Below are 11621 nucleotides of genomic sequence, written 5' to 3'. Positions count from 1 at the left end.
ACCCCTATCTTTCACCAGATACAGAATTCCACTCAAAATGGATTAAAGAATAAATATATAAGACCTGAACCCAGAAACTACTGGAAGAAAACATGGGGGAAATGCTAAAGAACACTGGCCTGGGCAAAGAGTTTTTGGGTAAAACCTCAAAAACACACGCAAGAAAAGTAAAAACAGACAAATGGGACTATATTAAACTAAAAAGTTCCTGCACAGCAAAGGAAACAATCAACAAAGTGAAGAGACAACCTACGGAATGGGAGAAAATATTTGCAAACAATCCATCTGACAAGGAATTAATAACCAGAATTATTAAGGAGCTCAGACAACTCAATAGCAAAAAACCAAATAACTCAATTAAAAAGGGGCAATAGACCTGAATAGATATTTCTCAAAAGAAGACAACTGGCCAACATCCCTAATAATCAGGGAAATGCAAACTAAACCACAATGAGATATCTTCTCACTCAAATAAAAATGGCTATTATCAAAAAGACAAAAATTAGTGGATGCTGGTTAGGATGCGGAGAAAGGGGAATGCTCATAGAGTGTTGGTGGAAGTGTAAATTAGTATAGCCACTATGGAAACAGTATGGAGATTCCTAAAAAAACTAAAAATAGAACTACCATATGGCCCAGCAATCCAACTGGTGGGTATGTATCCAAAAGAAAGGAAATCAGTATATCAAAGAGATATCTGCATGCCTGTGTTTATTCACAATAGCCAAGATATGGAATCAACACGTAAGTGTCCATGAATGAATGAATGGATAAAGAAAATATGGTGTACACACACACACACACACACACACACACACACACGATGGAATATTATTCACCCATTAAAAAGAATGAAGTCCTGTCCTTTCCAACAACATGGATGAAACTGGACGTCATTAAGTTAAGTGAAATAAACCAGGCACAGAAAGACAAATAGCTCATGTTCTCACTCATACATGGGAGCTAAAAAAGTGGATTTCATGGAGATAGAGAGTAGATTGGTGGTTACTAGAGGCTGAGAAAGGTCGGGGGGGGGGGGGAAGCGGGATGAAGAGAGGTTGGTTAATGTGTACAAATACACGGTCAGATAGAAGGAGTAAGTTCTTGCTTTTGATAGGATAGTAAGTATATATATATATATATAAAATTTATTGTATATTTAGAAATAGCTAGAAGGGAAAAATTGGAATGTTCCCAACACAAAGAAAAGATAAATGTTTGAGAAGATGGATATCCTGATTATCCTGATTTGATCAATACATACTCTATACATGTGTCAAAATATCCCATGTACCCCCTAAATATGTACAACTAATATATAGACATTTTTAAAAGTCCTGGAGGTAGGGAAAGTAGCCACTTGAGGGCTTGGGGGGCGTTCACAGAGTTGGGGCAGGGCAGGAGGGAAGACAACTGAGGGGAGGAGGTAGGTAGGCAGGGACCAAGTCGGGCCCGCTGAGCCTTGAACCAAAATGGGTTAGTCCCTCCCTGTGTGTACAAAATGCAACAGGGCATCCTTGGGGTCACGGTGACGCCGCTAGCTCTCAGGAAGGGCCCCAGGTGAGATCTCCCTTGGTGTTTCCATGTCTGCCCTGCTGGGGGGCTGGGAGATCCACTGCCTTCTCCCACGTTTGGCCTGTGTCTCCACAGGCTGTAGGGAGGATGTCACGTGTCCTTAAGAATCTCTGAATATTTCTTAACAGGAAACACCTGGCAGGGAGGGACATGGATACCAGTTGAGGGGGCTGGATCTTGAAGCAGTTAAGAAGATGAGTATTAGTCACTGTGTATTTTCCTATTTCCCAGTGATGGCATCTGGATGCATATTCTGTGAGCTCTTATGCACCTGATCCTCTGTGCTCTTCTGGGAAGAGTCTAGAGGCACCAGGGTAAAGACACCTGCCGTGAACAGATTTACCAGCCCACGTGAGGGTGAATATAATCTCAAAAACATTCTGTGAATTCCTGGGCACTTAACCACCTAATTAATCTCAAAGATGTATTTGTTAAATCCACCCATAGGCCCTCATGTCTTCATCCACAGATACTCACCGAGTACCTGCTATGGGTTTGGTCCCAGTGGTGACAAAACAGATAAGGTCCCTTGTGTACATGAAACTTACATTTTTGAGGAAGAAGACAGATAATATACAAGTGATAAATTTAAAGAAATTAATAAAAGCTACCCAGAATTAAAAGTGGGTGATGTGCTGGAGGGTGGCTGGGAATCTGCCTCAGACTGTGTGGTCAGGAAAAGCCTCTTCGTGTTGCTGACAATGAATGACAAGGTGGACTCAGCCATGCAGAAATCAGGGGGTGAATATTCCGTCTCAGGTAAGAGCGAGCATTGTAGAGTCACAAAGCGGGACGGCCCGAGCATCAAAGAGGAGTGTGGTGGGAAGTGGGGTCCAGGTGCTCAGGGGATGGGGCCTGGGATCTGATCTCTGTGTCAGGGAGGGCAGCCGTCTGGCAGGCTGGCGGGAGGTGGCAGTGGCTTGGACTAGAAGAGAGACGGAGGACAGTGGGGCAGAGCGCACGGGTCTGACACCTGCTTTAGGGGTGGCGTGGATGGGATTTGCTCCTGGGTTGGATGCAGAGGTGAGGGAAGACAGGTGTCCAGGCTGGCTTGCAGACTTGCGGCCTCAGCAGCAGGCGAGTGGCTGTGCCGTGCACTGGGTTAGGGAAAACGGGAGAGAAGCCACTTTGAGGGGAAAATCAAGAACTCCGTTCTGGACAGACTGAGCTTCAGATGTCTGGTTAAGTACCGAACTGGAAGCATGAAAGAAGAAGGTGAGCGAGTGAGACTGGAGTTGGGAGCTGGGTCAGGGGTGGAGATGGCGAACTGGGGGCCCGAGGGTTGGGTGGGCGAGTGAATAAAGACCCCAGAGGACGTGTGGTTCCCTGTGGTCATCGGTAATGAGTGATGGCATTGCAGAATGGCTGGGGCTGGAGAGCAAGACCCCACAAGCAAACTGTCAAGGAGTGGCGAGGCCAGATGCTGGAGGAGACATCCTTGTGGATGTCAAAGTTGCCAAGAAGGAGGACAAAATAGTGGCTACAGACTGTAGATAGGAAACCACATGGTCACAAAGGGAGGTGCCTCCCTGCCAAGGTTAACAATGCCTGCTCTTCCCCCATGACACTGGAGACGGGGCAGTGGGGAGGAGAGAGTTCCAGATGGAGCGATCCGGGGGCGGGAGAGCAGTGCATTCTGGGGGAGTCCCAGGGTTTCTAGGATGCAATACGGCAGCCGGAGCACAAACCAGATGGGAGGCTGGTTGGGAACCTTCCAGCTTTTGGGTATTGCTACTACCAGAGGAGGCCGCTTTGAAGTCGTGCAAGCCTGGTGGGACAGGATGTGTGCAGAGCCCGTGGGAGGGAAGGGGAGGAAATTCCTGGAGGAAGGCAGAGGAGAGGAGGAGGGGCTGCACCTTCTGAACAGTCACCACGCAGCAGGGAGCCTCAGCTGCTGGAGAGAAAGTGCCCAGCCCCGGCGCAGGCCTGGCACATGGCAGAGCAGCCTGTGCGTCTAGCTTCCTCCAGCTGGGTTCTGGGGACATTGCCTGTCTGAACCTCTGCAGACCCCTCTGCAGGCCAGGAGCTTACAAGAGGTTTTGCTCCCCATGGGATGGCAGCTCTGGCTGTTCCCAAGCTTTCCTGAATCTTCAGGTAAGATTCACCAAGAACAGCAGCAGGAGCCGCCGGTATCCCAAATCAGGTTGCTGCAGGTGACAGAGAAAGTAGACTTTTCTCTGGAGCCTCCAGGTGAACCTGGCGATGGTCCCCAAGACCTTGTGGGAACCGAGCTGAGACAATGATGGACATGGGCCAGGAGGAGGCCAAGGGAAGGACAAGGAAGGGCAGGCCCTGAATTCTAAATGGCACCCACACCATGCCAGGGCCCGAGGGCAGCCCCCTCTCCCTCCTGTTCACGGTTTTTAGAACACCCGCGTCTTTTCTACTTACCACGGACTTGCGAATGCTAACTCGGGGCTTGGGGATAGGTTTGGAGGGTTTGTTTTCAAAGCTTTCTGGAAGTGTGGAGGAATGCCCCCCTTTTCTTGCTTGCAGTGCTAGCTGGTAGGCGACTTCAAATGCCTGTCCCAGTGTTAGGATGATTTCGTAGGCTAAATTCTGCAAGAAAAATGAGAAAGCATTTACTACCAGCACACAGCAGACCAGAAGGAGTTGAATGGCTGAGGAGCACCGTGTGGGGTTAAACTAGCCAGGACCTCGAGTGCTCCACCCTGTGGCGGCAGCGATTCAGTGGAGATCTGCAAACAGGACACTCCAGGGCCAACCGAGGGTCCACGCAGGCATTAGTCACCGATGTGGCTCACGTGCTTGCAGCCACCTAAGGACCCAATGAACCCCACGAGGAGCAAGGCCCAGTAGCTGGCTTGCTCTGCACCCTCGGAAGCAGAAGCGAAGGGGTTACTTCTGGTGTTTCTGCTGAGTTCTGGAAGCGCCTCCGCCAAGCCTGTGAGGATCCCACACACTCCACGGGAGGTGTTCCTGAGAAGTTTGGGTCTTTTTACCTCAAACATCTGTGATTCAGCGAACATCTACGAAACACAATCAAAACCTAATTTAGGCTGAGGGGAGAGGCATTAGTCATGCTGGCGTGGCGTCTCACAGCCGCGGCAGCCGGCGTGCAAACAGTGCTCCAGCAGCGCCAATTACCCGTCTATTTCTTGAGGCTCTTGCTCTCCCTGTGGGTCCACTCTATATTTTATCATCAAATCAGCAAGAGACAGGAGATCCTGTCTGGCCAGAGTGCCATGCCAAGCAGCGCCCGGAAGAAAGGTTCTTTTCTTGGGACCTTCCGTCAGCCCTTCTCTCGAGATGATTTCAAGCTTTCTTCTCTTCTCTTTGATTTCTGCCTTCTCTTCCAAGCGCAGCTCCACCGTGTCTTCTCTCACCGAGAAAACATGACATTGTCTGACCCCAAAGAGGCAGGGTCTCCACAACACCCCGAGGTCACCGTGCATCAAAGCGCCAGCTGAGTCCTGGTCACAGAGAACATTCTCAAGGTCACTGCACTAGCTGAGAACAGGTGAGACCTGTCCAAGGTTTTCATTCTGATGCATGTCTGCTCGTGGTTTCTCAAAGTCACAGAAATACCATTCTGCTTATGCTGATAAGGCAACGAGCCCCCCTCTGTTCCTGCCCACCCCCGCCCCAATCAAGTGTGCTGTGAGCCCCGTCCCCACGTCGCAGGGGAGAAGTGTGTGGGATCATTCCCTCTTGGTGAGGATGGGGCAGGAGAGGCAGGGTGGCCTTCTGAAGCCACATGGAAGAGGTCCAGGGCTTCTAAACACACCTGATTTCAGATCACTGCCAGGTCAGTTGTCATGGTCTCAGAACCAAGTGGGGAAAACACCTCTGAGTTTGAGATGTGGTTTGTCAGAGGATGTGTCGCCTTTGAGCTACTTGTTAGGGACTAATGGCTCTAAAGACAGACTCTGCTTGTTGGAGCTACTGTGCCTTGCACAGCAAGCTGAGTACTTCCCTGCGATGAATGCTGCGCCTGTGTTTGCCTCCGGGGATGAGTCAGATGAGTAAATTAGTAAGGCACCAACAAATGATAGTGGAGGAGGACTGGGAGACAGCTCAGACCACCATGGCACGGAGAAGGCTGAGCCCTCGCCACTGCCCACACTCGGCACTCTCGTCACCGTCAGCTTTGCCTCTCGGGGCCGCGTGGGTCCCCTCTGAAAGGCAGGCGGGGCTTCTGACTGCTTAGTCTCAGAATGAAGCCGCAGGCTTTCGGTCTTGTGCTCACTGCTACTGTGGACGACGGTGGATGCATCTGCCAGGGACAAACAGATATTTGCGCTTCGGGTGGGAAACTGGATTAAGAGGAAGATGTGAGAATCCGTGATTCCGTAACATGTAGCCTTTAGATGCTGGAACAGTGGGACTTAATGAGTGTGAATTCCTTTATCATTAACCTAAAAACAAGTTCCCGAATGTGAGATCTACATAAGGCTCCTGTGTCTTCAAATGAAAGTCAAAGATGCTCATTTGAGTGGGTGAGATTTTTCACATGGCCATTCCAGGAAGCCTGAAGGTTTTGAAAGAGAAAGGGTTAGACGTTCTGTCCTTCCATTTTTAATTAGTTCCTGGTATTAGGAAACTGCTCAGATAAGACAAAGAGACCAGACTGTGGGATTAAATTTTCCTGCCAAATGGCTTCTTCTGCTTTGGCTTGCGTTCTCCTTGACATCTTGCTTTGGTTTTATTTTAGAGTGCTTTAGAGTGTTCTTCTTTTATGATTATGGGTAGTAAAGAGTTAGCCACTGTGACCTTCCCTCCCTGTCCTGTAGCCTTACTGCTTGAAGGATGGACGCTGGGTGTCAGGGAGGCCCATGGGCACCAAGACATGCCCACCGCGTGCTGTCCTGCCCCCCCCCCCCAAACACCAGGGCCTGCGGGGGGCAGGTGCTCAATGCAGGGCCTGAGGACACACATTTGAATTGGGGGGGAGCCTCCATCTGCAGGTTCGTTTCTCCTGCCTCCCCTGTTATCATCCTGCCTTTCCTGTTATCATCCTCACTGTGTAAAATGGGAGGAGAGGGTTGGGCGCGGTGGCTCACGCCTGTAATCCCAGCACTTTGGGAAGCCGAGGCGGGAGGATCACTTGAGCTCAGGAGTTCGAGGCTGCAGTGAGCTATGATGACGCCAACGCACTCTAGCCCAGGTGACAGAGCGAGACTCTGTCTCAAGAAAAAACAAACAAACATAAACAAATGGGAGGAGAGTTGTTAACATGACAGGAGGAGATTCAACTGGGACAAGGCTGCAATTACATTGTAATATCAGAAAGGGTCAGGTGACAAGCCCTTGCTTGTCCTTCAAGCCAGCCTTGCCAACCCCAAGGATGCTGGCTGGCACTGAAGAGCCACTGATGCCACCCCCAAAATCTCAAAGCCCAACTGCTCTCTGCCTTCAGTAGATTATCCTTGCAACTGTGGGAGGCCAGTGCCCGGCACGCTGCAGGCGCTGAGTCAATCTTGCTGAATGAGTGAACGAACATCCACGGGACAAGCTGGAGGAATAATGACATCACTACTTATGACTATATTGAGGACTTACAGGTGTGAGGCACTGTGCCAAGCATTGTAGTCATCCATTTAAGTCTCACACAACCACGTGCATGGCATTATCCTCATTCTACAGACGAGGCAATTGAGGCTCAGAGAGGCCAAGTAACTTGCCAGACACCACAGAGGCAGAAGGTTACAGAGCTGCAATAGGAACCAATGTCTGTGACTCAAAGGCCACTGCTCTTGGCCCTACCCACGAGGGGCAGCTTGTCTCTGAGACGGCTGCCATCGGCTCTCCCTTTCCTGTGCACGCCAGGGAGTCCCCGTTGGGAGGTCGAGTCTGTTCCTTGAATCCGGATTGGTTTTCCTGACTTGCTTGACTAGAAGGACGTGGCGGAAGTGACACGTGAGGTTAGATTGGGAGGCGTCTTGCAGCTTCCGCCTGGGGCTCGAGGAACACTCACTCTGAGGGAACTTTTCATGTAAAAGCCCTGACCGTCCTGAGGTCGCCGTGCGATGAGGCTGTCCAAGCTAGTCACAAGGAGAGGCCACCTGCACAGGAGCAACAGTTCCAGTGGTCCCAGCCCAGGTGCAAGATTCGGGCGTGGCGGAGCCGTCACGGACACTCGAGCTCCCGCAGACGGCACATGGACAAGACCCGAGGCCCTGACAGACAGCCCTGGTCCAGCCGCCCCAGCGTCTCCAGCCACTCGAGCCACCCCGGCTGAGGCCCCACGTGTTGTTGCGCAGAACCGCCATGCCCGGCCCACATCCCCGACTTACAGAACCGTGCACATGATACCCTGGATGTCATGTGCATGTTGGATGTTGCTTTAGGCCACTACCTTTGGCCTAGATAGCGGGGACACTGGGCGGTGCCAACGAAGGCTGGCCGGGTCCTCATTCAGGCAGCACGAAGAGGAACGACCAGCCTCAGAGCTGCGATGAGCAGAGCCCAGTGCAGGAGGCCAGTCCTGGAGCCACCCCTGCCCCAGGCCTGGCCGCGGGAAGCTGATGCCAGCGACCCATCTGGCCACAGGGGCACAGCAAGCACTAAGGTGTCCCTTCACGCATGCCGGCTCAAGCCACAGAGCCGGGACGTCCTTTCAAGTCAGCACAGTCTGTCCTCATCTCTAGTACTGCCTCCCCTGGGCATAAATTCAGACTCACTCGGCTTGACGTTCATTACCTCTCATCCGTCTCTCGTATGCTGGAACCTGGCCTGTCCCCGACCCTTGGCTCCTCTTGCTTCTTGTAGCTGATTGGAAGATACTTGCTGGCTTTGGCCTTTTGAGCATAAGTCTCTTGAGAAACATTTGTTGCGGAAATTGGCTTTGAGTATTTTCTGCCTTAAATAGACCACCAGGGAGAGAAGGTAGCGTGTGCATGCACATTGCATGTGCGGGCATGTGTGTGTGTTTGGGGTAGGCGTGGGGGTGATTACTGGAAACAGCATACTCTGAGCCTCATTTTTTTCCAGCTTAAAATGTGGATGATACCGTAGCAGTACCCTCCTTACTAGATTGTTCTGCGAATCACTAATAACACAGTATTTAATTTTAACCTAATGGCAGTACCGGCTGACACTGATGCTGTACCATGTGCCACGCGTCATGCTAAGTGCTCTCCGTGGGCTTTCTCGTTTCATTCCCACAACAGCTCTCTGCCGTAGGTCTGTTCCCATTTTGCACGGAAGATAATTAAGCTTAGAAAGGTCAAACAACTTGCTCGTGAAGCCAGCACCTGGCTAAACTAGGGTCTGAATCCAGGTGTTCTGACAAGCTCTGTCGTGACCACTACACCTTAGAACTCTACTTGAGATCAAATAAAAGTCTTCTGTAAACTGTTAAAAAAAAAAGTTGAAAACATTAAATAAGGAAGTGCCTGGGTCATGATTGGCCCATTTTGGCTGGGATAAAGGTACCCAGAGGCCTATTTGTCTGGGTCTCATGCCAGGACCAGCTGAGATGCAGCCTCCAGGCAAAGGGTGTCCCTTGTGACAGCAACCATCAACACAGGGATTCTTAATCTCTGGGTGCCTGAGGATGCTGTGAGGGGTACGGGCAACACTCCCATCCTCAGCTGTGTGGGATGCAGGGCAGGGAGTCCCAATTCAATGGGGAACACCTCCCAGGGAGCATGTCAAATCTCCTCTTCCCTTCTCCTTTTCTCCAGGGATTCTGATCTGTGAATTAGGAATTGCTACGTTAGAGGAACTTAAACCATCATAACCAAAGGATAGATCCTAATTGCAATGAACAGATGCAAACTGCAGAGGTGCAGGCCAGCTTATATTTACTGTGGTCTCCTCAAGGCAGCCGTGGTTGCAGTTTATCGTCACCAGGGATATTTATTGAGCAACTTCCACGTGTCAGGGGCTGTATTGTGTTCCTGGTGCCTGGCCCGTGCCGCACCTGTAGCGTCCAGGAAGTGCTCACTGAATGGTGCAGGGGAGTGAAAGTCTCCCAATCTCTTGTTACTTCCATAGGAGGCTCACAGAAAGGCAAGGACATGTCACCATTGTCCCCCAACATCCTTGTCACTGAGACTATACCCAGCATACTCATCAATCTGGTATTAGAAAAAGTGCATCACAGATTGTGGGCAATCTGTCCCCTAGGAAAAGCTCTGGCTACCCAGGTAATTAATTTATATTAACTGCCACATCACTAGGATTTTTCCATGAAGTGGAACACTAGGCAGCCACTTAAAATGAAAATTGAGTCATTTAAAAAACTTGTTAAAAGACTGTATGTTAAAATATATATATACACACAAACACAGATGGCATCTGTATATATGCATAGAAAACAGGGCTATATATCAAAACGTTAATAGAAGTTATCACTGAGTGTTGAGATTGTGGATGATTTTTCTCTTCTTTATATTTCTTTGTATGTTTTGAACTTGATTTAATGAGAATTAAAATAATTTTTCTAATACGATAAAAAGTAATCTTTCCATTTTGATAAAAACAAGAGAAAAATCTTTGAGTTCTGAATAGCCTTGTTCTTTATGCATCATCTCGGGGTTCTGAGTGTGCCTTCAGTCTCTGGCTGACACAGGCTGTTCTCCAGCGAGACCCAGGCCCTGTCTGCAGGGGCAGCGTGGCTCACCTCCACGTGCCAGTCGGCCGCCCGCCCATTTGGCCAAGAATCTGGTTTAGGTTCTTTGGTTTTCACACTGGATGTCAATTCTCTCATCTGCTCAGTTGAATTTAAAATACCCAGCACTTCCTTTAACCTGCAACCCCAGCCCGTCTGTTCCAAGTACATGGCATAGAGTGGAACTGTCTACTTCTGTTCAACTTCTAGCAACCCCAAGTGAAAAATGTTATGTGGACACTAACTATGGATATGCAGTCAATCTTCTCTTGTAGCTGTGTGAGGTTTGAGCCCGCACCAGGTCAAACTGCCTGTGAACTTGAACCATATTTTGTTTCCTCATAATTATGAGAAGGCAGCAGCAGCAGCAGCAAATACACATGATACTGCTTACTGTGTCCCAGGGACTAGGCTAAACGCCTTCTGTGGATTGTCTACTGCTCACAACCACCTTATAGAGGAGGGATTATCATTCTCACTTTAGATGTGAGAAGCTCAATGTCTGATTAACTTGGCCAAGTGCACATAGCTAGTAAACAGCAGAGCCGGGATTCAAACCCAGATCTGACTTCAGATCAGCCAGATCAGCCAGATCAGCCAGTGTTTCCTGTGACTGGGCCACCCTATCTTGGTTGCCTTCTGAGCCTGCTGGTGTTCTGCCCCCGTTTTCCTTAAGGGACCCTCGCAGAAACCATCTTATGCTTTGGAGATTCCCGGTATGAATGCTGGCAAAGACACTGGGACACAATATCCCCTCGTAGGGGCCCAGGACAAAACGTTCTCTCATACCTAAGCCCCACTGAAGTTTGATTTTGAGAGGAAGGGGTTTACTTCTCTTTCAAAGGCATATGGAACATGTAATTACTCTATTCCCCTTGACCTCCGGGAAGCTCGCAGCTAAAAGCTTAGAGCCAGAGAGAGCTCAACTCTAATAACTGTAGAACTCTGCGGGCTGAATATTGATGCCAAAGCTTTCCCCTTGTGGCTCTTCCTTTTAGCCTGTGTTTAGTCTTCCTTTTAGCCTAATTCAGATTTGTGTGTAACTCCATTTTCAGGCTTATCCTACTATTCTTGCAGGCTGCCTTCAATCCTTCACAGAACGAGGCACGGTGTGAAGCGTCCCTTTGTGCACTTAAACATTTATCCGAGGGCTTACTTTGTTGAACCCGTTACTGCCACAATGACCGACAAGGAATGTCAGGTATAAGCCTCCACAGCATCTAGTGAATATGCCAAAGAAGGAAGGGACCTGGGCCTGGGGACATCCAGGGAGAAAGGGCCCTCCAGGCGCAGGCGGGAGGCTGCTCTGTATGGACGGACCATGTGGAGGTACCCAGCAGCACTTTCCATTAGCATTAAAAAAACAACAGCCGTATTTTCTTGGCTGGAAATGAAGAAACACACGTGTTAGTTCCATAGTACCAGAAAGCGACAGGCCCACCAGGGGCTGACAGAGGCACTCCTGAGG

At 49.7% G+C, this 11621-nt stretch overlaps 1 protein-coding gene across 20 annotated transcripts in view; it reads right to left on the bottom strand.

Moving 5' to 3' along the window:
- ANKS1B (ankyrin repeat and sterile alpha motif domain containing 1B) overlaps positions 1–11621 on the bottom strand; it is a 1022908-nt gene that overhangs the window by 11814 nt on the left and 999473 nt on the right. For all 20 annotated transcript variants that reach the window (XM_012787601.3, XM_020287904.2, XM_012787602.3 and 17 more), the window contains one exon: positions 3967–4134. In XM_012787601.3, coding sequence (XP_012643055.1) covers positions 3967–4134 — 168 coding nt within the window. The remainder of the gene's footprint in view (positions 1–3966; positions 4135–11621) is intronic.

Source organism: Microcebus murinus, chromosome 10 (genome assembly GCF_040939455.1).
Source record: "Microcebus murinus isolate Inina chromosome 10, M.murinus_Inina_mat1.0, whole genome shotgun sequence".
Classification (NCBI taxonomy): Eukaryota; Metazoa; Chordata; class Mammalia; order Primates; family Cheirogaleidae; genus Microcebus; species Microcebus murinus.
The sequence above is the reverse complement of the archived record's forward strand: the minus strand, read 5'-3'. Positions and strand labels throughout refer to the sequence as shown.